Genomic DNA, 27,359 nt, shown 5'->3' on the forward strand with positions numbered 1-27,359 from the left:
AACACTTTATTTTTCACTAACTATTTTCTTCCTTTTATTTCAAGGTGCAGTGCTCGTGTCACAACTTCCCGCCAGGATAACGGCGCGATTGTATCGATCCGGGAAGATCACACTCACGACGTGATCAAACGAAATCCCCGACGGATCCGTGCATCCAAGGTTGACAAAAACGAGGGTAGCGATACTGAATGGAACCTTTCGATGTGATTATCAGGTGGGTTGCTAGATAAGTTGAAAAAGTTATATTAAATGGTAAACGGATATCTAACTTTCAGATCCGTCAACACAATGTTGTAAAACCAAAGTGCAGAATTAAAATCAATACATGGTGAAATGATTTACGTATATGTTGATCGGATTAAGAAATAAAAGTCGTCGCTTCCTAACACAAGTGGATGATGTTTCGATTTACAATTTTGGGAATTAAAGGAACTCCCAAAACTAATCTTTCACTTCGATACTTTTCCACTTTCAGCGCCAAAGGACGTATCGTTCGTGGTGACCAAACGAGGCAAAATGCAGCTCTGCATTGATGGTTTCTTCTTCTCCCGCGATAAGGTCAGCGGGGAAAAGCAGTTCTGGGCTTGCATTCAAAATAAAGTTTTCAAGTAAGTTGGAACAAACTTTTCTTTTTTCTTTTTTTTTTTAAAGACATACACCGTCTTAGCCGATTTAGGCTTTACAGACTGGACAACTTAAGATTAACATTTAACACCCAGTACCGAGTTGGGAATCGAACCCATGCCATCAGTGGGCTAGCGATTACCGTCCTACCACGCTAACCACTCGACCACCGAGACGTACTCGTCTCGGTGGTCGTCATCAATCATTAACATTAACAAAAAAAAATTGTTCTGACTCTTTTTCTAGCTGCAAATGCCGTGCAATCACGCAGCGAACCTCCGATGGAAAACCGCCAATACTGACCATGAAAGAAAGTCACAATCACGGGATCATCAGCGAGCGACGGAAGGCCGGCGAGCTTGCCAGGCTGTTGAAACTTCGAAAAGAGCGCGAAATGAAGGCCAAATCGAAATCGAAGTCGAAAGCTACTAAATCATAGGTGAGTCGCATGTTACTACCATTTGCATAGTCTCGTTTTTTTTAGAGGGATGAACACAACACAAGTATGTAGGAGTTGTTATTTGTTTGTGTCCTATAGTTCCGTGGCAGAATTCAAAGGAATCGATCAATTTGCTTCCTTTTTAAGAAATTTTGAAATTTGTAATTTATAAAATTTAACGTAGCCTGTCAGTTACAATTAATTATTGGTTCAGGTTAAGAAAAACAATAAAAACTAAGTCAAACTGATAATAACATTATTTGCAACACCGAATGTGCATTAGACTGAGTCGATTTGGGGTCATTTTTTAATTTCTCAAACCCTGGGGTCTTAAAAGCTTCGTTTTGGTCCAAAACTCATCCATGATTTTTTGCAGAATTTTTGAGTAACGTTTACATGAGTAAATTTAAACTTTTAGGTTTGTATGGGAAAATTGAATATTTTGTACTGAAAAATCAACATCATTTTTGTTTTTTCTGTGGAACCGAGCTTGCTAATGGTTTTTGTGCCAATTTATAAATTTCTTACAGGAAATTTTCCGCTGAACAACTTTGTCGAATATCACAACTTCGTATCTTTTTTGACAAAAAAGTTATTAGCAGTTTAACAGGTGTATGTCTTTTTGGATTGATAAACCATGAATTCAATTGACACCACTGCTTGTTCCCCACGAAGTATGGCATGAAAAGTGGTCCCTGTCCTGTCCTGTAAGAAATTTTTAAATTGGCTCAAAAACCATAAGCAGGTTTGGTTCCACAGAAGAAACAAAAATGATGTTGATTTTTCAGTACAAAACATTCAATTTTCCCATACAAACCTAAAAGTTCAAATTTACTCATGTAAACGTTACTTAAAAATTCTGCAAAAAATCATGGATGAGTTTTGGACCAAAACGAAGCTTTTAAGACTTCAGGGTTTGAGAAATTCAAAAATGACCCCAAATCGACTCAGTCTAATGTGCATATGAGTTCCAACTTAGTGTCACATGGAACCAAAAATTTTGTTAAAAAGCACAAGGATGACCAATAATCCAACAGAGGCACATACAGTGTCGGACAATCGAAAAGGGACCACAGCTCAATCCAAAACAGAAAGTGACAAAACTTTGAGAAAAAAATTTCCATTTAAGTGCATCAAACCATTTACAAATTGTAAATTCCATTCTTCGAAGAAATTAAAATCATCCGTAGTTTAAACAATTGTCCTTTATTTAAAAATGCGTTTTAAGCATACTTACTGACTAAAATAACGCGACATAAAATAGGACCGCTTTGGAATTCATGGTAAAAAATTAAAAAAAAAAAAGGAAATTCAAACCGTGATCGATTTGCGGGTTTGTACTTGGTGGTATAACCCTTACTACGCATCACTTCTCGCACTCGGTTCGGCATCGACTCCATCAACTTTTGGCACGTTCTCACCGGGATAGCGTACCACACCGCCTGGATTCGCTCCCACAGCTGCTGCTTGTTTTTTGATTTTTCGGTGTAGACCTTACGTTTAACTATTTCCCATAGATTCTCTGTGGGATTGAGATCAGGGGACTGTGCTGGCCACTCCATAACGTCTACCTTATTATCCTGGAACCACTTTTTAACCGTTTTAGCGGTATGTTTGGGGTCGTTGTCCTGCTGGAACTGCCACTTTAGGGGCATCTCCCACTCGGCGTGTGGCAGCATTACTTCCCGAAGTATCTGGGCGTAGAGATGCTGGTCCATAATCCGGTCGATCCAGTACAAGGGACCCACCCCGTACCACCCCCACATCATGATGCTACCCAACTCTTTCCGTCCGAGCCGATGAGGTTCACTTTGGTCTCATCCGACCACAGCACATTTCTCCTTTTCCGGACCGACGAAGTGGTCCTTCGCATACTTCAGCCGCGCCTTCAAGTGCTTCGGCGTCAGCATCGGCACCCTCCGGGGACTTTTTCCTCCTAGTCCCTTCTCCGCCAACCGTCGCTGAACCGTCCGGGAACTCACAGATAAGTTCAGCTCGTCTCTGATCTGCTTGGATGCTTTGAAAGGGTCCTTTTGCGAGGCCCGCTTGATTGCCGAATCCTCCTTCGGCGTCGTTTTGCGGGGGCGGCCAGTCAGTTCCCGTTTGCCGGTGCTGTGAAGCGCGTTGAAAACGAAAGTTTTCGACCTTCCTAAGTAGTCGGCAATCTCGCGTTGGCTTATGCCAGCCTTGTACAGATTCCGGATGATCGCTGAAAACAGAGTAGGAGGAAGGAAATCTTTATTTTTTGTTTGTTTTCATGATTTACATGATTAATTTTATGGGAAATACTTACCAGGACACGAAAATGGACAAACAACACCGAAAACAACACCTTTTCTTCAAATCTAGAGCGCTGAAAATGCCGGAACAGCCGAACCGATGAGCTGGTCTTATTTTATGACGCAACTTTTTCCTACCTCTGACAGCTTTCTGGTCGAGTAGAACAAAGGGGTTGCTTTGATTACAACAAACGTGCAGTATACAAAGTTGGCATACTACAATAAATGCTATATTGAATTGGCAGTTTAAAGGTGATTTGAATATTTTGCATTAGAGCGGTCCTATTCTATTGTCCTACACTGTAAAACGTGCATAAAAATATTATACGCCTGTTTTGAACTTCTGATGTTAGTTAGCAGATGGAAATTGTTTTTTATTCCAGTTTCTAGTAGGTAGTTGACCCAGTTAAATGTGAATTTCTAATTTTTATTTTCAATTTTAAACTTTGGATTTTCAATTTAATTTTGTTGTAATTTTTCTTTATTATCGTGCTCGATGATTTGTAATTTTGGCTTTGATAAAGGGAGTAATTTAAAAAAAAGTCGTTGTGTGGAATATTTGCTTGATGAAATTATGAAAGCTTCATAAAAGGAGGGATGTAAGATTTCTAAATTTAAATCACTTGTTTCGTTTTCTGTTGCTTGATTTTTTATTTGTTTTAATGACTAATAGCGACTCATAAATTTGTCATCTGAACTATACAAAGAGTACGAAAACTATGCTTATGCTCTGTTTTTTTCGTTGTTTCAGATTTCCGTGGATTTTTTGTGCTATAACTAGATGAAGATGCAAAATATTTATTCCATCAATATAGATGCTTTTTAATAAAACTATTATAAAACATGTAACCATACGTCGATAAAATAAATGAATCTGTTTTCATTCCACTATGCTTGCTCAAATGAAAATCCTTGACACCCGCCAGTTAATTCTTGATCGTTTTCAGTGCCTCGAGAGGTGTCGTACGTGATGACGAAACGTGGCAAAATGCAGCTTTGTATCGATGGATACCTTTACACGCGCGATAAAATCCGATCCGAGAAGCAATTTTGGGCCTGCAATCAATCGAAAGTTTTCAAGTAGGTTGTTTCCTTTCTTCGAAGCGTATCGAAAAAATTAAAATTTAAACTTTGTCTCAATCCAGCTGCACATCACGCGCGATCACCTGTAAATCCGGGAAGGACAGCCAGCCCAACTTGACGGTACGAGGAACGCATAACCACGGCATCATCAGTGAGCGCCGAAAAGCTGGAGCTCGGGCCGTGCTGTTACAGAAGGCTCGAAAAGATCGGGGTCTCGCGACTTAATTGGGATATTGGAAGACCTCTTCGATAAATCTAGCATAAATCCGCCTATGTTAATGTTTTAAAGTTTTCAGGCCATAAAACGAATCTAAGCTTCGATGAATACAAAATCGAGGCATTTGAAAACTCGATTGTCGAATAGTTTGTTTTTTTTTTTTTTGTTAAAAACTGAAAGATGACCATTTAATGTTCATTTGAACCCTTCAGAACCACGAAACTTAAAATTTCTTTAGTAATAACAGTTAACTTTTTCCTCTTTCAGTCATTAGCCCGGAGGAGATTTCGTTCATGCTAAATTATCGTGGCACCCAGAACATGGTCATCCGGAATCACTGTTTCACACGGAACAAAGTATCCAAACGTTACCTTTTTTGGCAGTGTACGCAGAAAAAGTTGGGGTGAGTTTGTTGCGTGTCAACTCCTTATTGTTCCGCATCTCGAATTTATTGTGTTCGTTGTGAAAAAACGAAATGTCAATGAATTGATCTTAAGTCGATTTCCCGAAGTTTAACAAAAAAAAATCCCACTCTTTCTAATTTCCATTGATACAGGTGTCGAGTTCGAGCGACGATGCCCCGTCCTCCGAACAAGGGTCCGGTCATCTGTCGAGGTAGTCACAATCATGAAGTGATAGTGGAGCGACGGAAACGGGGCGCTCTGCGGGAGCTTCTGGCCAAACGAAAACAGGAAATCAGAAAATAAATTAATTGGTTGCATTAGAATAAACCGACAGTGTTATTGTTTTTTTTTGTTCCAAATTTTTTTTTACCCAAAACTCTGATTCTAATGTTAATATTTCGACTTTCTTTATTTCAAGAATACGCCAATACGGTCCCTGAAGTTTCGTATTTCATAACAGCTCGAGGAACGACACAGCTGATGATCCAAGGTTTTCCCTACACGAAGTTGAACGCACGTCCCCATATGGTGTTTTGGGCATGCTGCCAAGCGAAACCTCTCAAGTACGTATCATTGATCTCATAAAAAAATGCAAATTGATGAATGTCAAAACGATTACATTTTTGGCATTCATTCGTTGAAGATTGGCATTGTTTCCCTAACTGCTCCCATCTTAATCTTCCAGATGCACGGCGCGAGCTACGACCTACAATAAACCAATGGAGCGGGGCAAGGTTATTTTGCGCGGTGAACACAACCACGGCTTAATACGGGAACGTCGGAAAGCCGGTGTCCGTAAGAAGTTGCTGGAAATGCGGGAACGTGAAAAAGCCCAACAGCGACGGCTCGATCGCATGAAAACTAAAGTTGTTCAATAAATATGGTTTAACGAAAATTTTTGAGGCAAACGTCTTTGAATGCGCTACAGTGTGAAAATGCCACAAACAAGGAGAAGGATTTTTCCGGATTTCACTACTAACATGAGCTTTGTACATTACAGAAATAACACTGGACCAGCAGCAGGACGTGCATTTTGTGGTTGTCGGAAAGTCCCGGAAGCTGTACATACGTGGCTATAACTTTACCCGGAAAGTGCTACGCGAACGGTACACCATATGGGAATGTTGTCAGGCGAAACCGTTGGGATGCAAGGCCGGTGCCACGACCTACATCGACGGGAGCAACAAAGTGAGCGTACGAGGACACCACAATCACCCGATTGTGACGGAACGCCGGAAGCTTGGGCAGCGCAAAATCCTCATGGAGAAACGTAAAATGGAACGAATAGCTCGATCAATAAAGAAAGGAAACCGTTGAAACGTGATCGTTTTTATTGTTGTCCTTCGATTCCTGATCAAGAACAGGACACAAGCGTCCGATCAATTACTCGAATAGTTGTTCAACGACCTTTAACATTAAAACGACACTTTGCAAAAGTCAAGGTTTTTGTTTTGAATAAAATAGCGGTGTTTTGTGTTTTAGAATCCTTATTTTAATGATTTAATAAGTGTATAATCTAACATATTTTTTTTATTTCTAGATATGAAAACTTTCTTCATAATACGGAATGGAGTAATGCAGTTGTGCTTTCAGAACTTCAATTTTATTAAAGATTTTGTGGATACCAGTATCATTGAATGGTCATGCATCGCGAATGAGTCTGGATGCCAAGCTCGGATCATAACTGCGCGCGATAGCGATCGGAAGGTTTTGGCTGTCATGGGATCCCACAATCATATCGCCAGTCAGAAAACCCTTAAAAACAATCCGACAGAGCTCAGTCAGTCGCTCGTACAAAAGCGTGAACAAGAACGCGAAGCACGTCGCATGCGCCTCACCGGTGCTGATCGAATTTAGAACAAATAAATGTCATAAATTCGCGAACAAAAATCCCACAACCGGCTGTCTGATTGTAGCTTGTTAGAACATTTTAGTTTTTATTTTGGATCCGTTTTTTTTCTCTCTTTCATTTCAGTTTCATATTGCTGCTAACTCGAACGATTTTGCATTCTTTTCTCATCCTGCTGCTTTCCTTGGCAATCACAATGGTTAGACGACCACTCATCAACGACAGTAGTGGAGAATGGGGCCAATGAACCCCAGATACAGTATACGATCAGCAGTCGCGGAACTCCGCTCCTGCTGTTGGATGGATTTACCTTCACCAGGGACAAATCACGCAACAGTGTTACCTCATGGAAATGTTCGCAACATCGCGCTTTAAGGTAACAGTCAATCTATTTGGCACTCGTCAAATCTTGCATATCTCAACTGAAAAAAAAAAAACGTTTAAGCTTCATCTAACATTATTCCATTATTTATCTATCTCTCCCAAAATAGCTGCAAAGCACGTGCCAACGCCGTCCGGGACCGTAGTGGCCAAAGAAAAATTGTTATCAAATACTCACATAATCATCCGCTCGTAACCGAGCGCAGAAAGAATAGTTCCTCTCAATAAATATATGCGCTACTTCTAGTACCTCATCATAAATACATAGCTAGCAAAATTAGACAAACGCAGCAGAAGCACAATGAGTGGTTTTTCTTTCTTTATTTCAAGTGAAACAATAGAGCGGCATTGCTTTGAAAATGTGTTCTGTTTTTATTCTTTTTGAACTAGCCTAAAAACTAATATTGTTCTTCTACTGTTCTTGGACGACGACGACGACGACGACTAGGACCGGTCACGTACACCATCAGTCGACGCGGAAGACGCCAAATTTGCTACGAAGGCTACACATTCGAGATGGAGAAGGAACGGAAGGGATCGACCAGCTGGCGCTGCTCTCAGGCGAAAACGCTCAAGTAAGTTTTAAACTCTCTTTAGTCAGTTGATCAATTTTTCGTATTGCAAAAAGAGAATTTTCAAGAATTCATTCAAGAGTTTGTTTTGAAGTTTTAAACCTTTAGACCTTAGTTGGCATTAACGGCAGGCCTGGGGCCATGGACATTTTTTTTTGGATTTATAAGACTTGTACCACTTAGTATCGGGTTGTTCAAGGACCCCCTTAAGGTTTCTATGTCTGGTGGTGACATTTGCGTCAGGATTGGTACACGGCTTTAAAAGTTATCCAAGATGGAACGCGAGAGCGGAAAAGTAATTCTGCACAATGTGGTTGTGCAAACCTTATATGGTCAGGAGGAATGATCGTCGAGGCTTTCAAACTCCTGAGATCGACAAATCTCGAGGCAGAAATTGTACCTTGCTAACCTTAAGAGGAATGCTCCAGATGGGTTCAAATTTGTTTTCGTGGAATTAATTTTCCCGCCAGTTGATGATTTGGGAAGCCAAATTATATATTTGACAATTTTCATGTATGAACAAGTTTACAAGCAGAAATGTCTTCAGGAGATAGCTTTGCCGTTTATTCAGACACGCGAAGGCCCTGTGAAGTTCTGGCTTGATCCAACTAGCTGCCATTACACCTGGGATACATTGTAATGGTACCAGAAGAATAATTTTGATGTTTTTAAATTAAAGTTTTACTCCACCAAACTGCTCACAGTTTCGTCCTATCGAAAATTACTGAATTTCTTAAACCCTTTGTTTTGGTTCAAAACTCATTCATGATTTTTTGCAGAATTTTTAAGTAATGTTTACATGAGTAAATTGAATATTTTGTTCTGAAAAATGAATATCATTTTTTTTTCTTCTGTGAAACCTAGCCTGATAATGGGTTTTATGCCAATTTTTAAATTCTTCAAGGGAAATTTTCCGCTGAATAACTTTGTCAAAAACGGTCGTACCTTTTCATGCAAAAAAGTTATTAGCTTTAAAAAGGGTTAGATATGTCTTTTTGCATTCATAACGAATAAATTCAACAGACATCACTGCCTGTGCCTATCGAAACATTCCTTGAAAAGTACTCATACAATATCTCGCTATAGGCACAAGCAGTGATGTCAATTTAAGTGATTGAAAACCAAGTGGTACAGTATAAGCCTCTTTGTACCTTACGGAACACAAAACTGAATCAACGTCATAATCGACATACTTACTTACTTACTTAATGATCCCGCGCCGATCCTCCGGTGCATAGGGCCGTGGTAAAAGACCTCCACTGTTGACGATCCGGAGCCAGCGTCTTCACCTGGTCCCAGTCAAGATTCTCGTCGACAGTTCGGATTTCAGCGGCTAGGCTTCGCCGCCACGAGTTTCTGGGCCTGCCTCTTCTTTGATGACCTTCTGGATTCCAATCTAGCGCCTCTCTGCAAATCTCGTTTTCATCTTTTCGCAGCGTGTGCCTAATCCATCTTCACTTACGTTCCCGAATCTCGATTTCTTGCGCCCTTTGATGATACCGGCGATGTAGTTCCTCATTCGAGATCCAGTTGCCAGGCCACCAAGCGCGGATGATATTCCGCAGGCAGCGGTTTACAAATACTTGCAGTTTTCGCGTCGTCACCGCATATGTGCACCAAGTTTCGCTCCCGTACAGCAATACGGATTTAACGTTTGAGTTGAAGATTCGGATTTTTGTTCGTAGAGAGATCTGGCGTAACCTGGCGTTTCGGAGACTCGCAAACGCAAATCGGGCCTTTCTGATCCGGGTTTCGATGTCTTTCCTGGTACCACCATCAGGCGTTATCTGGCTACCAAGATACTGGAAGCACTCCACTTTCTCAACTTGTTGCCCAGCTACCATGAAACTGGAGGGATTTCCTGTGTTGATCTCCATCGACTTGGTCTTTCCGACATTGACTTTGAGACCTGCTGCCTTGGAACTTTCAGTGAGGTCGTCGAGTTTGCTCTGCATATCCGGTTGCGTTTGGGCGAGCAAAACAATATCGTCAGCCAGGTCAAGGTCGTTCAGATGCTCCATTGTTGAAGGATTCCACGGCAATCCTCGGTTCGGTGCACAGTCAATCGATTCAATCAGAATCTCATCCATTACGATTAGAAAAAGTAGCGGTGATGAAATACATCCTTGTCTCACTCCAGCAGTTACCGGGATTGGTTCGGACAAGACACCGTCGTGCAAGACCTTGCACGAAAATGCCTCGTATTGTGCTTCGATGAGATGGACTAGTTTCTCTGGGACCCCTCGTCGCCTTAGAGCCGCCCAGATGTTTTCATGGTTAGGTCGGTCGAATGCTTTTTCGAAATCAACGAACACCAGCTTGTTGCCGTCGGAGTGTAGCGTCGATTTTCTCCTGGATCCTGTTCGGGATCACTTTGCTGAGTACTTTGCGGGTTGTACAGATCAACGTTATGCCTCGCCAGTTACCGCACTCTGTCAGGTATCCTTTCTTCGGGACCTTTAAGAGGATACCCTGCATCCAGTCGGCCGGGAATGTTGCAGTATACCAGATGTTAGCGAAAAGACGGTGCAACATTTGAGTTGACGCCATTTATGCGACTTACTGTTGGCGCTTCGAGGTGCGGATTCTGTTGGCCGTCGCTATTCGTGACTCGGAAGAGTTGTTCGAAGTGCTCAGTCCATCGTTTGAGCTGATCTGTTCGATCGGTCAATAACTGACCTGCTAGGTCTTTTAGCGGCATTCTTGCATTAGTCCTTGCATCACTGAGGCGGCGAGAAATGTCATAAAGTAATCGGATATCTCCATTGGCGGCGGTTCTTTCTCCCTCTTCGGCTAGGGAGTTTGTCCAGGCTCTCTTGTCTCGTCTACAAGCTCGTTTAACTGCCTTTTCCAGCTCCGCAAATCGTAAGCGAGCGGCTGCTTTGACTGACCCGGTACATGCCTGCTCAATTCCGACTTTCGCCTTTCTCCGATCATCGACCATCCTCCAAGTTTCATCCGACATCCATTCACTTCTTCTTCCACAAACTTTACCGAAAGTACCATGGCTCGTCGTGATAAAGGCATTCTTGATTCCACACCACTGTTGTTCGACTGTTCCGTCTGTCGGCAGCTCCGAGGCTCGGGATTCTAGCTGTTCAACGTATGCCCTTTTCACCTCTGGATTCTCCAACCGGCGGACGTCGTATCTCGCCAAGGACGAGGTGATGGTCAGATGCAATGTCTGCGCTTCGTTTGTTGCGGATATCAAGAAGGCTCCTTCTCCATTTTCGGCTGATGCAGATGTGGTGAATTTGATTTTCTGTTCGGCCATCTCGGGATACCCAAGTGACCTTATGTGCTGGTCGATGGGGGAATCACCATATTGTTGTTGCCACAAAATTCTACAAACAGCTCTCCGTTTTCGCTCATCTGTCATAATCGACATAATAGAAAAATATTATTTGGTTTTGTGATTTACACCGTCGAAATTTGCGTGTGTGATTTTAAAATTATCTTGCGTTTATAGTAGCTTGAACTATAGCAAATCTCTAACACCGTTTCTGCAAATATCAACTGTTCCCTCATCGGTACAAGTCAAACCTTTCACCCAAAACGTCAGAAGGTATCACGGAATCGATCATTTTACAGCGCTACTGTACTTGTAAATAATAGAAGCTATACTAGCGCAGATCTATCCTCAATCCTTGTCAAATTTAAACTGCTTCACTCAAGGGGTCAGAAGATATACCAAGAGATCAGAAGATATACTGCAATACGCTGTTTCTCCGCGACTGCCGGAATGTGACATAGGAGAGCCAATCATGGGACTTTTTATAACAATCCGTAGAACCATTTATCCCAGCCGCTACTGTGCTCCTCAATCAACGTTCAACGAATTTCCCATGGGACAGTTTGTTATGTGCTGTACGGTGAATGAAGATTTGAGAAGTAGGCGAGGGCTTGTTTCGAACGCACGTGTTTTTTTTTCTGTGTTGATTGCGAAAAAAAGTTCTTTACTTAGTTTTAAGTTGCGCTGTTAACTCATCAGGAATTGGGGTTCCCGAAAAATTTCCCTCATTAGCAAGTTTTAATGCAGAACTAATCGGGAACGGTTCGGGAAATAAAGTGATAAATTTTAGTAAAGCTCTTATTCCAAACGCATGGGTACTGTAGTACTGTGAAATAGTGAAAACCAAAATTTCCAACAGTGTGGGTGGGTTTTAAAGCCTAATTAAAAGCTGAAAGGAGTAGTTCCGGGATTGCCGCTGTGAGGGAAGGAAAGCCATCCTGGCGTATGAATTACTTCTAAAAGTTGTTTATGTTTTTTGGCAAGAATTGTGATTAGAGCTGAAGATAATGGTGGTGTGATTGTGATTCTAAGGAACAGATTACTGCTCAGAAATCGATATCGGTGTTCGATATCATGTCACACTATTGTGAGATTTTTTTTTGCTTTCGGGCAATCGCTGTAGCAATCTCGGCATGCTGCGACCAGGAAAATTCATAGCACTAATTTGTGGACCGTTTAGAATTTATGCTATGAAGATAAGTATTCTTTCATTTCAGAAGTTCTAGTTTTCTTTTGAAATGGTACAATGGATTGTAGAATCAAGCAAGCCGGAGTATATCGGCAGGTTTTGAATCACCAAGAGGATACTTGGGTACCTTTTCGAAATTCTTTTTATTTGTTTCGAACAGTAAGAAGATGATTCAAAACCTGTTCCAAGCCAGTTGTAACAAACCCCTTGGTAGTACTGCAGTAATTGTTGATGAGTTAAGTATGAACAATATTTGAATGTACGATCGAGACTTCCCGTACCGACTCGGTTCGAAAGACCTATCAGTCACTGGTGGATTCTTATACATACATACATACATGCTGTGAGGTGAATAAAGATTTTTCAACAGTGTTTATAAACCCTATTCGATGCGAATAGGTAATGTATTCAGAAAGGAGTCTGTTATTGATCTCTTCTCGCGCGGTATAGGAATGTTCTGAAAAAGTTTTTTAACTATTTTTAACTCGCATTAGGACAAATACATCTCATGCCCCATGTTGACGGAGCAACTTACAATTTCTACAAACAGTTTTTAAAATGTCCGATAACGGCCAAAATTGATCACCAATACTGTTTCAAACTCAAATAAGTACGTATTCTTTGTCTCACACGAGTCTTTTCCTACGTTTCAGATGTAAAGCGAGGATCATAGAGCGATTGAATGCCTACACTGAACCCACCTATACGATAGTGCGAGCGTCGCATAACCATGCGATACTGACAGAGCGTAGACCCCGCGGAACCCTGAAGAAACTGACCCATTACTGAGGAATATTTTGTTTCAAGATTATTTTTAAAATAAATTCGTTAAACCTGAAGAAAAAAACATTTGCTTTCCATATTTTTTTTTATTTTTTTATATACATTTGAAATAATAATTCTGTGTTTTGTTCGTCCCCCTCCATAGCTGATAAGCACGAGGTGCAGTACATTATGAGCGCCAGGGGAGGAATGCAGCTGAGTATCGACGGCTATCGCTTCACTCGGGAACGTATCAAGGAAAACGCGATCAATTACCGATGTGTACACTACAAACCGCTTGGGTATGTGATTTTTTTTTATATATTTTCTGACCATATGACTAAAATTCTTCTGTCTGCGTTCTCGTTTGCAGTTGCAAAGCACGCGCCAAAACCGGCAAAGACACAAAATCCGTAGTGCAAGTGATTGACGCCCAACACAACCACCCGATGCAAATGGACCGGCGAAAGAATGGTGTCCTTCGAAGGCTGCTTCATCAGCGAAGGCGAGAAACCAGGACGCGCGATTCCGTAGAGAACAACGTGAATTTTCAATAGAATCAAAATAAATCGAAAGTACCTACTTTATATGATTGTAATATAATTTTTTGTCTAGTTTTACGGCTATCTGCGAAGGAATTTTTATTTGCAAATGAGTAACGATAACTTTCCTGCTTCCAGGTTACGCCAATCACATTGCGGAGTACAAGATGGGTTCCAAGGGATGTTTGCAGTTGTGGCTGGATGGGTTCCCCTACTCTCGTCACAGTACCAAGAAAAACACTATTTATTGGCGGTGTATTCAGTTCAAGCCGCTCGGGTGTCGATCTCGAATACGGACATCCAACGGCAGAATAGTGCTGATCGAGGGAGGGCAACACAATCATTACCTGATTGACAAACGCCGGAAACCAGGTGACCTCCAGAAATTGCTGCGCCGACGTAAGCAAAGGAAGAACGCGTCAAACAGAACATGAGACAGGTTTAGCTTTTCTTTCTGATGATAAAAACGTTGAGAACGAATAAACTGATGATACTGGCAATTCCGTTTTTTCTTGACATAATTTCCAATTTGATTTCATCAATCTTCCTAAAACTAATCTAGGTATTCCTTGTTTTCAGGAACCGCAGTAGTTTACCAGATGCTTCCATCTCAGCCAAAACAGAACAGTAATCGGATGAAAGCGTTGCTCTGCGATCAACCGTACAGTTATAATCGAAACGGAAATTTGGTGTTCGAAGGTTTCCCATACATTCGGGCCACCACGATCGGATCGGAAAATGTCATCTACTGGAGGTGCAAAAATTCCCGGAAGCACAAATGTAAAGCATCGCTCAAGACGAAAGGCAAGCAATTGATGCTGCTAAATGTAGAACACAATCACGAAGCGAATGATATTGGAAATATTGTGCTCGCTTCTGCTTTGCCAGTGTGGAATGTACGGTGATCCTACCTCTTTTAAATCAGCCAGTTGATGTTTTATTCCTTCCTTTCTTTTTCGCAGGAAACGGATCAATTTCAATAAACATCATTTGAAACAATCATAAACGACCTTCTTCTTTATGTCGAACCAGATAACACTTCTCTCCATACCCCACACTAATATTGCTTTTCCTCTATCCTAGGAAACAACATGACATGCGAAAAGCTTCCGATCATCCTAAGAAAGGTCAAAATTAAACGTGCAGCTAAAGCCATCTCGCCAATAAAGAAGGAGAAAGTTACCGTCGTTGTTCCAGATATAAGTAAGGTTTTAACTCTGCATCCGAATTCACCGAGCTTGTCTGCCGATCACATCGTCAAACAACTCAGCAACGGCCATACGCTGATGTTGTTGAAGCGGGCTCGAAACAAGGGATTCTGTGTGAATTGCATCCGTATCATTCAAGACCCCGAATATAAAAAGCATCTGGGGAAAATAATCACATACTGCTCGGCTTGTCCTGGCGGACAGTGGACTTGCGAAAATTGTTTTGACGAAAAGCATAATGTAGAGAAATCATGAACCGAAAATAAATAAGTTCGAGTCCTAATCAAACATTTAGTCACTAAACGATCTCATTTGTTATATTGGTATAGATCCTAGGATAAATTTAAACTGATCAGCTCTTTCTTTTATTAGTTATAGGAAAACCGCTGTTTAAAATTGGCCACCGGAACTCTTTGAAGCTGTACTTCCAGGGGAACTTTTTTAACCGATCGTACACGACGGAAAAGTCCAGCAAGTGGGTGTGTGACAAAAAGAATACGCTCAAGTGCAAAGGCCGGATACGCTTGAACAAGAACAAAACCTGCGTAGTGTTGAATGGGAACCACAACCATGCGCCGATGAAGCGACACCAAATCGGAATGCTGATCGATTTCACCGATGAGGATTTAAGCGCCATGCTTCAGAAGGACATCCTCCGCAAGGCAACGGCACTGAGCGAATCTTACTCCTCAAACCAGAAAATTGAGCATGATCAACAGTAGGAAATAGTTCACTTTAGTTAGATGCATACAAATATGTTTTTGAATACATGCTGAACTGCCCCTACTCGCATAACAGTCCCATATGAATTTTCGTCATTTTTCATCTAACCTGACAGTTCGTCATTTTGAACATAAGGCTTCAATATAAAACAATAAAAAAAGAGATTTTGTTCTAGAAATTTTGAAAAAAATATCAACTTGTGGCTGTCCCATATGAAATATACCCGCATAACAGTCCCATATGTGAAATATCACGGATTTGGTTTCTTTTCAATGCTTCTTTCGGCGAAATAGTCTTTGATTTATTGCTTCGAATCATTTAAAAAAGATTTAAACTCACTTGATGTCGAATTATGCACACTAGTTCTCGAAGGCAGGTCAGTAAGAAGGAAGGAATGTCTTCCTGAGCAAAAAACTAACCGATGCAATCAAAATCGTAAAAAGATTCAACTTACAATGAAGAATTCACGATATTTTTCCAAAAGTGTGTTTCTTTTTCTGATAACTGCATTTAGAAGTTCAAAAATGATCAAATTTAAGTTTACGAAAGTAGCTTGGTTAGCAAAACATATTCTGGATGGGACTGTTATGCGAGTAGATTTGAAAAAGGTCTCAAATATGCTCGCATAACAGTCCCATAGCGAATAAAATGGTGCTCCCGACGTTACCGATGGCCCAATTTCTAAAATTTCAGGTCGTACGATTTATTATGACAACCTAGAACACATTCCATCAAACGATTTTCGTTTATACTGAATGTAATGGTTATAGTTTAAAAATATATTCCAAATCAGAAAAAGCTGATTTTCTCGCTTGCTTGTTTTTGCATATGGGACTGTTATGAAAGTAGGGGCAGTGAACAACTAGATAAGTTTTTGTTTAATAACGAAGAATTTTCTGCTGTATTGAGTCCAACGCAATTCTCGGTATCCTAATAAACTTCCCTTTTTTATTTTTAGATTTAACGTTCGAGCGTGTACGAAATCGTGAATTAGTAAAACATCGAATCAAGCAATTCGCCCATGGAATCAATCTGTTTTTCGGCAGTTGAAGAAATAAAATTTATTTTGAGAGCAAAACCGTAACCTACTTTCAAATGACTCGACTCCAATATATCTGACCAACCAAGCCCGACATTCACTTACCCATTTTTCTTCGTCCATCATCATCTGTAGTGAACAAAATTACCAAGCTACAGAAACGGATCTACTACCTGCAGAAAGTGAGCGCCGAGTTCGAGCTGTACGAAGGCAACCCGGTGATGCCGCAGATCGAAACCCTTCAGCGTGAGCTGCAGACCTTGCAGGCCAAACTGCCAACGGTATCGGCCGATTCGCTGGCCCAAGAAATCAGCCTGGATCGATCGATTGCCGTCGAGGGGTTCCAGTTTCCGCTGACCGAGCAGGAGGACATCGAGCGACTCGAGGCGGCCGTCCAGAACGATCACGAGGTGCACGATCAATATGTAAGTCGTTTATCCGGTAATTTTTTGTCACAACTCACAACAGAAAAAGGAATTGAAGAATTCCTGTGCGATCCGTATATTAACCCCATCTGATCCGGAATTTCTATGAAGGTGTTCAAACCCAAGCAACAGTTTTAACTTTCAATGCTGAATCAAGGCAATCGAAAGATTCCCTTTAATTCAACCACGGTATAAGAAAAGTTCAGATACCGGTATTTCGACAGCAATTTACTATCTTCGTGAGTGAGCGTTTTCGATTGCGCTTAAAGGGAATCTTTCGATTGCTTTGATTCACTAGAATTCTTCAACCAAGTAGGCTCACAGCGCATATTAGAACTTTCACTGATTTTTTAAGGAAAATGAACAATTTAATGAAGCTTTGCACCAAATTCAGAATTTCAATATTACTGATTGAGCTTGGGAAAGCTTTTTTTCTCTTTTTGGACTTTATAAGTCAAATCTAGGAAACTTTGCCACAAATCAATAAAATATGTTTATTCGTTTACACAATTCTTCCGAAGGTCGAGTACATTTATCGGAAAAAACCAAAATCGATGTCCCTGATCCAATTTTTACCGATGATTTTCTCCGACGAAGCTCTCGTGTCGTACAACTACCACGGATCGAACGCATCCGGCAAATCCAAGCTACCGATGAAGGGGTATTCGATATTTTCTAGCTGTTTTCTAGGTATGAGAATTGTGGTGATTCTGTTCCTTTAATCTGTTTCTCACAAACTGTATTATTTTGTTTTCCAGAAGCATTTGGCTCACACGGATTAGATTCGCATGAGCTATCCAACCAACTGGTCAGCGCGATCAAGCAAAGCCGCAATCGGATGAGGCAGCGAACGTTTCGTGCGAAGAAATCGATCGAACGTATCACTACACGGGATCATAAAAATTAGAAATTGGTTCGAAGTTATTGTGGAAGAATGTTTCTAAAAAACGCAAAAAATATGTGACTGTCAATAAATTGTATTCATGGTCAAACGATGGTTTTCCAGTACTTGATCTTAATTTCAATTACTTTAATAATAGTTCTAATCCATTTGACGTTCGTTTTCCGTAGTGCCCGTGGAACCTAAAGCCCGCATGGCGGTCATAAGTTTTGAATTGGAGCGTTTGAATCGGAGCGTCGAAAACAAATCTGCAGACGGTGAAGGCAACCGGGATCAGTGGGCTCGGGTGAAAGCACTTCGCCAAGAGCTGATCCAGCTCGATGAGGAATTACGATCTCTCTCACAGGTCGATTCGGTGCCCGTAGTCAGCGGATTCCGATTTCCCATTCAAAGCGAGAGCGAGATCGAACGGCTAGAGCAAGCCGTACAGCGAGATCTGAGCATTCGAGAGCAATATGTGAGTTAATATTTGAACCCTATCTTCTTATCTCTTATCAACAAAAGTTCTCCCTACTTACAAAGCTATAAAATTTACCATTTTTTGCAGATATCCTACCTGAATGCGCTCAAACCGATACGATTGACCATCGTTCAGGTGTTCAGCAAGTTTTTCTCGGACGAAGCAATGACCAACTACAACTGGCACGGTCTGGAGAAAGCAGACTTTCCCCGTACGCCCAAGAAAGCGATGCAAAAGTATGAGATTTTCTACAGCTGTATGTTCGGTAGGTTGTTCATTTGATTAAAAAGTATAATCTATAAGTAAATTTCTACTTGCAGAAGCGTGGCAAAGCCATGGAATCGAACATGCGACACTGGTGGACCAACTGAAGAAAACCGTGTATCACATATGTCGCCGACGGTACACGAAGAAACAAGCTTTAAAGAAGAAAAACAAACGAATGGAATCGTGATAAAAAGTTTGCCTAGTTATTTTGACCAAATAAAATTAATAAATTAATCGTGATTATGTTGCTTATACAAATTTTTTTTTTAAGCATAATGCAGTTTTGCTAATTAAAAAAAACAGCTCACAATCATCGAGAAACTAACCGATTTTTCATTGCAGGAAAAAGTCCCAAGAAAACGTTGACCAATCTTTTGCAGTATCTGGAGCCGTTCCGGAGACCGGAACGTCGGGAGCGTACCAAGGTCGAGGGGTTCAGCTTCCCGCTGAAGACGGCAGATGAGATCGAACGGTTGGAGGAAACCGTTCAGTCGAATGAGATTGTTCGGCGACAATACATCCAACATTTGATGGAACGCAAACCGCGCCACATGGACATATTCGAGTGTTTCGGCAAATTTTTCACCGACGAAGCGATGACACTGTACGCCTGGAATGAGAGTAAAAATCCACGCTTTCCCAGGCGGCCTATGAAGTCGATGGACATCTTCACCGATTGCATGATCGGTGAGTAGAACTTTATCTTATTGGAACCGATTTAAATAGAATCTGCACATCTCATTGATGATACCCAAGTTACCAAAAAGCAGTTCACTCTCTGCTTTCGAGACGATCAGTCGCATTTACAAAAGTGTGCTAGTGTCGGATCAAGAAGCAATTCACCAACTCTTGTGTTAACGATCAATTGTACCGTCGTACCGTAATTTATAAATTTTATTCCTTGACAGTCAGAACTAGACTAAGATCCCCAACCGATGTTGTGCCGGCAATTTTGGACTTACGGCCACTCAAAAATAAGATGTCATAACCAGTCGTGCCTAATCACGATTGGCGATTTGCAGCAAAACTTTTTGACATGCAGTGCCAACTAGCTTTCACTTTCGGAACTTACAAAAGGGTGATGATAGCTGCTTTTTAACACGGCGATGAATATGAAATTGTTTAAAAAATAAAATTTTTTGCAGAAAGTGTTTAATTGCGGACAATAACAATTACTGAGTTGGGTAAGAAAACCACATTTCTACTAGTTTTGATGATTTTCGGAAAAGTGAATACAATTTTTCTGGTTTTTTCTGAAAAAACTTATTTAAAAAATTGGAATCACCAATTCCAAAGCTGGAAGAAAACTAAAATTGAAGAAAATGTTCAAAATAATCTGGTCGGCATATTCTAAAACCGAAATTTGCTTCCAAGATATGTAATTAATAAATTTGTAGATAGTAGTTTAATAGTTTTATTCATTAAACTTTTTATCGACGTCAATTCTCTAAGTTGAACAATTATTCGTTTATTTCTGGTCTGGGGCAAGAGAATTGTCCATAGGCGGCATCCATAAATTACGTAACGCAAAAATTGCACTTTTTTGACCCCCTCCCCCCCGTATGTCACAAATTGTAACGCTTCGACGTACCCCCCTATGAAAATTACGTAACGCTGATAATTACCCCCCCCCCCCCTCAATCTTCTCATGGATTTAAATTCTGATTTTCGAATATTTCAACATTATTTTTTAACGTTCTTCAAAACGGAATTAATATCGATCTATCCAAATCGCTTCTTAGTGCTTATTGATGATAACTCTCTCATAAAATAAATTGATTTTCTTGTTATGAGTTGCTCTTTGCTTGTAAACTGATGATCTACCTTGTTTACTTAAATTTGTTCAAGAAGCCTTACTTTTTATGCGAAATATATTCCACTATGTAATATTCGTCGCAAGAATCAAAATTGCATTTTTTAATAAATTGAGAAAAAAATAGTAAAATTTACGTCTAAAGGTTGAATTGAGTTTTAAAGGGGTAAATGTACCTTAATGTAGAGGTTTTTTTTCAACGGTTATTTCACGGATATTTAATACACCTTTCAAGAAGTCTATTTCAGAATCTTTAAAGAGGAAAGATTACAAATCAGTTTCAATCATGTTTAAGCTTACAAATTTTAAACTGATTTTGGTTTGCATATCATTCTGCCAAAATTGCATGACATAAAAAAGCTGCGATTGAACTGAAATTTTTAAGGAAAAAAATCGTTACGTAACGATGAGCATACCTCCCCCCCTCCCCTATGTCACAATTCGTAACGTTCGAGCTAACCCCCTCCCCCCCTAGGAGCGTTACGTAATTTATGGATGCCCCCATATTTTCTTTGAAACTCCTGTTCGAATGCTTGATGAAGAGGCAGTTAATTTTTGTTCCTGAAACTATTTGTTCTTGTTAAATGGCTAAACATCTAAATATTCAGACGCAAATTCTTTGGATATTCAATCAATGTTTATTTCAAATATCGATCAGAAATGAAGTTTTTTTAACATGAATTTTTTGTCTATTTGAATAACTTCCGTCACTTGAAAAGCCATCAGTTGATCGTTGAAAGCACCTTCGTTCGAACAAAACCTTCCCCGTTTTTTTTATCTGACATTGCTTATATAGCACTGGGGTTCTTCTGATCCTCAAAGAATGGTAACATTGATATGCTTCAGCTGCTGGAGTTGGAATACTTGGTGATTTGTGGAATTACTCGAATTACTGACGAAATTTCTCAACTAAGTACATTTGTATCCTAAAATTGATTGATTCTGGGTTCTGGATCTTTGCTCCACTACAAGATGTTTCGAAGTAGCTGGATAAACACCTTGGCCCTCCAGATTTCGAAGAGAGAGCATTTGGATGGATTTGGTTTCAGCGTCATGTTAACTCCGAATAGGTCTTCCGCGCTGTTGCATGTTAGCAAAACACAGCTTTTTCCGCAAAACTAAAAATTAATATACATTGAGCCATAAACGGGTTTTAAAAACAAAGACGATTGTGAAGTTCACTTTTTCTTGCCATATTCAACAATAAAACCTTGAATAATATTCCAATTAACACTGCAATTTTAAAATTTCCGTTTTGTTTTGAAAAAGTTGTACGCACAATGACATTTTCACCCATAATATCATCATTTTGATCGCAGCGCCTTCTGAGTGTCGTTTCGAGCTGCAAATCGCCAATAGTGCAAATTGCACTACCAAAATAAAATTCTGTCGGATTTGCAAACAAAACCACTCGCCTACTGATAGGTCCTGCCCAGTCTGCATGTTTGAATCCACAGGTCTAAAATTGAAAACCGACCAAGGAATAACGTTGACAGCTGCACTCATAAAAGTAGAAGAAAACAGCACCAACTCATGCCGAAGTCGTTAAGCGACATATCGAAGAACACAATACGCCCCGTAAAAAATAATCAGACCAGCAAGCGCCGCAACAGAAAGAATCGTAACAAAAAAAAAGAACAACACCAGCTGTAGGAAACAACCAAGCAACAACCAAAGAGAGATCACTTCACTGCAGTAACCAACACTCCAAGCCTTGTGTTGGATTCCGATTCCCCTCTTAGGAAATGCACACTTCCTAACAACCGCCTCTCGTACCAATCGGTTTTGACCTGTTCACGAAGCGCTAATCGAAATAAAGTTTATCCTCACTCCTCATCCCTTTCTAAATCCTAACCTCTCCCCGTCCCTCCTCCTAAATTCAGTTTATATTATTGACCTCGGTCCAGTTAAACTTGTGGAAGATTGATACAATCGAGTTAAAAGAGGACGTAGGTCTTCGAGGCCCAAAAGCTGGCATCGATCGGGACACGCCGAAGAACTTTGAGATGGTACCAGGGCAGGTTTCTTAAGAGAAATCTGATAAAGTACTTTAGCACGCGTAACTTTGCTGTCCGGGGTCCGAAGCAATGAAAGCATTTTGGATGAATTCACGAACAGCCTCATAGGTGTAAAGTGTCACTAATAAAGACAAAAAAAATGGATGGCAGCAAGTGAAGACGCTGGCTCCGGAACGCCTGCAGTGGTCCTATGCTTCGGACAATCGACACCGGGCACTTAGGTAGGTAGCTGATTAAGGTCCAAGGTCGTTCACTTAAGAAACGTTGCTTCTAAACTGGTGATCAATTCTTTAAATAATAGACGTCTCAACTTACTTCCCTGGGGGAACACAAGGTCGTTTCGTAAAGTGGGCTTAATGATTGAATCTTCGAATTTTTAAAAGTTAAGAAAAGCGATATCACTTCAAAGGTACTTTTCTGATGACTATATTACTTTGAGCATCTACATGTTTTTATTTAACCATAATTGAACTTCTTTGTTCAGTATGGCACCAATTGGGAGCTAAGCGCTTGTATTTTAAGTTCCTAGCTTCAGAAATTCATCCTTTTAGAACGGAAAAACTTGCCAAGTATGTATCTATACGGAATTAAATTAACGAGTAGAATGCTATCAGGATTGGGGATGAATCACCTTTCGCGGATGAAAATCACCGAAATAATAAATAAGAGTAGTATTATATACATGCTTGAGAGGGCTGATTAAACTGGTTTAAACTCCTTGTATGGAACTTTTGAGTTACTTGGGTATCTTCATGAATAAAAGAACATTAACTAACGGTCTTAAGATTAGCTCTTCGAAACTTTGACGAAAGTATTTTTCTTCTCCATCATTTCAGAGGCCTGGACTTCCTGCGGCGTGAACTCGCTGGAGCAGCTGGCCGACATCATGCAGAAGCTGGTAACAAAAATAAGTGGCCGTCGGCGATCGAACCAGTACAATCAGCGCAAACGGCTGATGCAGTCGCTCGAAAAACAAAACGAATCAAATACAAATATGGAATAGAAATACAGTGTAGAATAGTTTCAGAACTCCATCTTTTCTATCACTTTCCATTTGTTGTATTTATGTGAAACAAAAATCAAATTTTATAACAGTTTCTCTAACCAATTGCAGTTACCGGATTCAGTTTCCCGTTGTTCTGCGAAGAAGACGTTGAACGACTGGAAAGCATCGTTAGATCTGATCCATCCATTCGCAAGGAATATGTTAAGTCTCAAAACCAAATTTTTTTCAACTCTCCGGAATAACTTTTTTTTTAATATTTACAGATAACCTACCTAGCTAGAAAACCAAGAGCGTCGATCGAAGAGATTTTCGGGCAACTATTCACGGATCTATCCCTCTATAACTTTTCCATGGATCAATCGCCGGCTGGATGCTCAAAAAAATGCATGCGAGCTTACCAAATTTTCACCAACTGTTTTATAGAGGCTTGGCAGTCCTGCAATATAACAGAATCTGAACTTAATGATCAACTAAATGAGATGTTATTGAAGGTCAACGTTCGGCGTCAGTTGTCGAGCATTAAAAGACGCAAACGATCAAAAATTATTCAGAAAATGCTTTTGAAAGATCGTTCGAAGTGAAATAAATGAACAAATTTGTGAATAAAAAAATCCTAGCTTCCTAGAAATATATTTGTGAGAAAACGAAATTAAAAATTCAAACAATATTTAAATACTTTTCCTCCATCGCAGGACCGGTTTATTCTACAAGAAGCAGGCAAGATTTATTGCGTCTGGAATTGGCCCAACTTGATCGGCACATAAGTGAACGGTATGCTAACAACAGTCATTGTAAACCAACGGCTCAAGAATTCACGCTTCCCCCTACGACCGGAGCGCAGAACAGCAAATCGTGACAATATCCGAAGTAGACTATGTAGATCGATGTTAAGAAGTGTTAGCGAAAAGAAGGCAAAGGAAAAAAAATGCGGAAAATAGAGAAAATGAATAAAAAATTATCAAACATAATACATATTTGAATGCAAACAGAGAATCCTGAATTGCTCATCAAGAACTTTTTAAAATAAATATTATCTAAATTATTTTCGTTTATTCTTTAATAGTTGTAGTCTGTATTCAAATATGTGTAAAAAATTTATAATATATATTTTTTTTTCCATTTCCAAAAGGAACAACGCCTACCGATCGGAAGCAGCGTGTGTTTATTGTCCAAGTGGCCCCCGAATCGTACTTGAAGCATGAAATCATCGGTACCGGAATATCGGGTCTCGGAATGCATCAAAAGTCGTCGCCGGTTGTCAACGACGATGCTCGCGAGGAAGAAGATCCAGATGTATCCAGCCTCGTGATTCATCGCCCATCGCGAAAAGCCACCACCAAAGCCATCAAAGCTGATCGCGTCAGAGAAAGTGACGAGGGCAGCGACATACACGATCGTTCTGTGAAAGGATTCACCTTTCCCCTTCAAACACCAGCCGATGTTGAACTTTTGGAGATGGCAATACGTGGCCAACCGACCGTCAAACGTCAGTATGTAAGTAGCTAATTTGTTTGCACATTTTCTTTTCTTAATGGTCGAGGCATTTTGAGAAAGCAAAGAAACTTGTATAAAGGTGTATAGATCAAATTGAGAGCGTTTCAAAACAATTTTTTTTTTAACTAAAGGGACGTTTTGGAACCTTCTCAAAATCTAAAGTAAAAACTTTGAATGATCCTGTTCAAGTTGGTATGTGAATTTCGGTAACTTGGAGAACCTTAAAAAATCGGAATGAATTTAAACTTAGGCCTAGAATCTCTGAAAAAATGTAACTTCAAATAAATATTATATAGGTATTTTTTTTTTTGTTTTCTCACAGATCGATTTGCTGCGCAAAACGCATATGAACCACCCAAAACCCCAGGTGGCTTTCTTGAAACTATTCACGGACAATGCGCTGGCGAGTTTCAACTACAGTGGCCGTTGTAACTTTTCCGGTGAAAAGAAATTTGCCATGAAGGATTACTGGGTGTTTACCGAATGTGTTTACGGTATGTGTACCGGTGTACCTATTCGAGTTGTTGCTCTGAAATGATTTGGTTGTTTTACTTTTACTCGCCCAACAGAAGCCTGGTCGGATTTTGAGAAACCAGCGGATGTCCAACGTCATCTCTCAAGCGCCATCACCTTGGTCAACACTCGCATCCGGGGGGCTCGATTCCGCCACCGGAAAAAGAAAACTAACGAATGAAATTGAAAAATCTTCTCAATCTAATAAAAGGGTTTAGATTTGCTACTGAGTGTCGAATCGTTTTATTGACTTCTATGTGCATTTCTTCATACAAGACATTATTAACGAACCTCCGTTCAACTAATTCGTTAACAATTACTTTTCAGGGAAGGAAGTTCTTAAAATAAAAAACCGTATTGCCTCTCTGAGACGTTTGGGAACCATCGATTCGACCAGGATGATAATGGAGCTGCAGAAAAAAGTAGATCAAATGATACGTCCGTGAACGTTTCGGTGGTTTTCGGGTTACAATGTTGTACAGTAGATATTTTGTTCAGTAGGTATGCATACATTTTAAGGTAAAAAATTTTAATCTCTTAACCATTTGTCTTTGTTTTGTTTTTTTTTCAGATTTCTGATAATTTTTTAAACATTTGATTAAACAATGAGTAACAAGGACTCAGAGCGAAAGTAGCTTTCGAAAAGTACTAAAGTATTTTTCTTTCAACATATGTATCAAACCAAATAAAATTCCAGTTGCCTGAAAATCCGATTGATTATTAATCGTACAAAGAAGCTCAACCTGTTGTTTAACACCCATTGCTAATACAGGTGATCTGTTTCGAATTTGTTTTAGATTTTTACTCGGCGGAAGAGGAACGCGATTATAGAAGTTTTTTTCCAAGAAAAAACCCATTCCACCTTGCCGGTTTAGAGACAATCACAAACGAGCTAGCAGCGTATGGAATACATTTTCCACTACAAACTGATGAAGAAGTGGAAGCACTCGAGGCCGCCGTTCGAGACAATCCGGACATTCAAGAGAAATATGTAAGTAAGATTTTTGTAGTTTGATTTGATAGTTCCTAAACTTTTGTGTTATGATCTCACTGATGAGAAAGCCCCCATTTTGGACTCAATCTGACCATGAATCTATTTGTTTACAGATTACATACCTACGCAAATGCAAGTCGCCCCGCATGAACATAACCAGCGCATTTCCGTTCGTCTTTAGCGATGAGTCACTGCTGAACTTCAACTACCACGGTATGACGAATCGGTCCAAAATCCACAAGAAGAAAGCCATGCGAGATTATATCATTTTTACCAACTGCTTACTCGGTAACTCTTTTTATTGGTCGATTTCCTTTAGAAAGTTGTTCTAACAGTGTATCTAATTTATTACAGCCGCCTGGCGAAACGACGGCTTGAACGAGGACAACCTGAGAGCCACAATCACCAAAATCATATCCCGGTTGAATCATAAATTACGAACGCGTGGCTACCGGCAAAAAACGATACCAGATCCGTTTCAATATGATGTGCTCGAAGAAAACGAGTGACCAATAAAAGCGTTGTTTAAATTTAGAACTTTTTGTTTCTACATAGCTATAAGCTGCTAATTTTTAAAATGGATCCGTTATGTGATATGGATTTTATTGTCTTTATTTTAGCCAGAAGAAGGATTGGCAATCAACATCATGCCGTGTCTAGAGTATTCCAGGAAGCTGATAACGATTCCGGCGTCCCGGGATTCCAGTTTCCCATTTACTGTGAGGAAGAGATCGAGCGATTGGAGCTCAATGTGCGGACCGACATTACCATCAAAGCTTGTTATGTAAGTATGCGCAAACTGCTAACTATGTATGTAAGGGTGGCAAATTTCATGCTTTTCAAACAAATTATTATTAGGGATGAA

The 27,359-nt window shown here is 40.2% G+C and overlaps 1 protein-coding gene across 15 annotated transcripts in view; it reads left to right on the forward strand.

Annotated features, from left to right (window-relative positions):
* LOC129745528 (modifier of mdg4-like) overlaps positions 1–27,031 on the forward strand; it is an 88,093-nt gene extending 61,062 nt beyond the window's left edge. Inside the window, exons 5-10 of one of the 15 annotated variants that reach the window (XR_008737149.1) lie at positions 24,623–24,987; positions 25,310–25,481; positions 25,557–26,001; positions 26,072–26,491; positions 26,608–26,782; positions 26,849–27,031. Coding sequence is in view for 13 of the 15 variants with exons in the window: in XM_055738650.1 (XP_055594625.1) it covers positions 16,739–17,028; positions 17,550–17,718; positions 17,787–17,935 (608 nt within the window). In the remaining 2 variants the exon portion in view is untranslated. Of the gene's footprint in view, positions 1–44; positions 215–275; positions 401–475; positions 609–870; positions 1,064–4,093; positions 4,232–4,289; positions 4,423–4,487; positions 4,779–4,909; positions 5,046–5,198; positions 5,365–5,464; positions 5,610–5,731; positions 5,940–6,046; positions 6,379–7,099; positions 7,272–7,386; positions 7,594–7,724; positions 7,852–12,982; positions 13,137–13,771; positions 14,083–14,716; positions 15,112–16,738; positions 17,029–17,549; positions 17,719–17,786; positions 17,972–18,099; positions 18,387–18,476; positions 18,655–18,709; positions 18,859–18,998; positions 19,344–23,323; positions 23,506–24,622; positions 24,988–25,309; positions 25,482–25,556; positions 26,002–26,071; positions 26,492–26,607; positions 26,783–26,848 lie in introns of those variants that run through there. The other 14 variants (XR_008737150.1, XM_055738657.1, XM_055738650.1 and 11 more) reach the window with 14 other exon arrangements.
* The last annotated feature ends 328 nt before the right edge of the window (positions 27,032–27,359 follow it).

The sequence above is a fragment of the Uranotaenia lowii genome, chromosome 1, assembly GCF_029784155.1.
Source record: "Uranotaenia lowii strain MFRU-FL chromosome 1, ASM2978415v1, whole genome shotgun sequence".
Lineage (NCBI taxonomy): Eukaryota > Metazoa > Arthropoda > Insecta > Diptera > Culicidae > Uranotaenia > Uranotaenia lowii.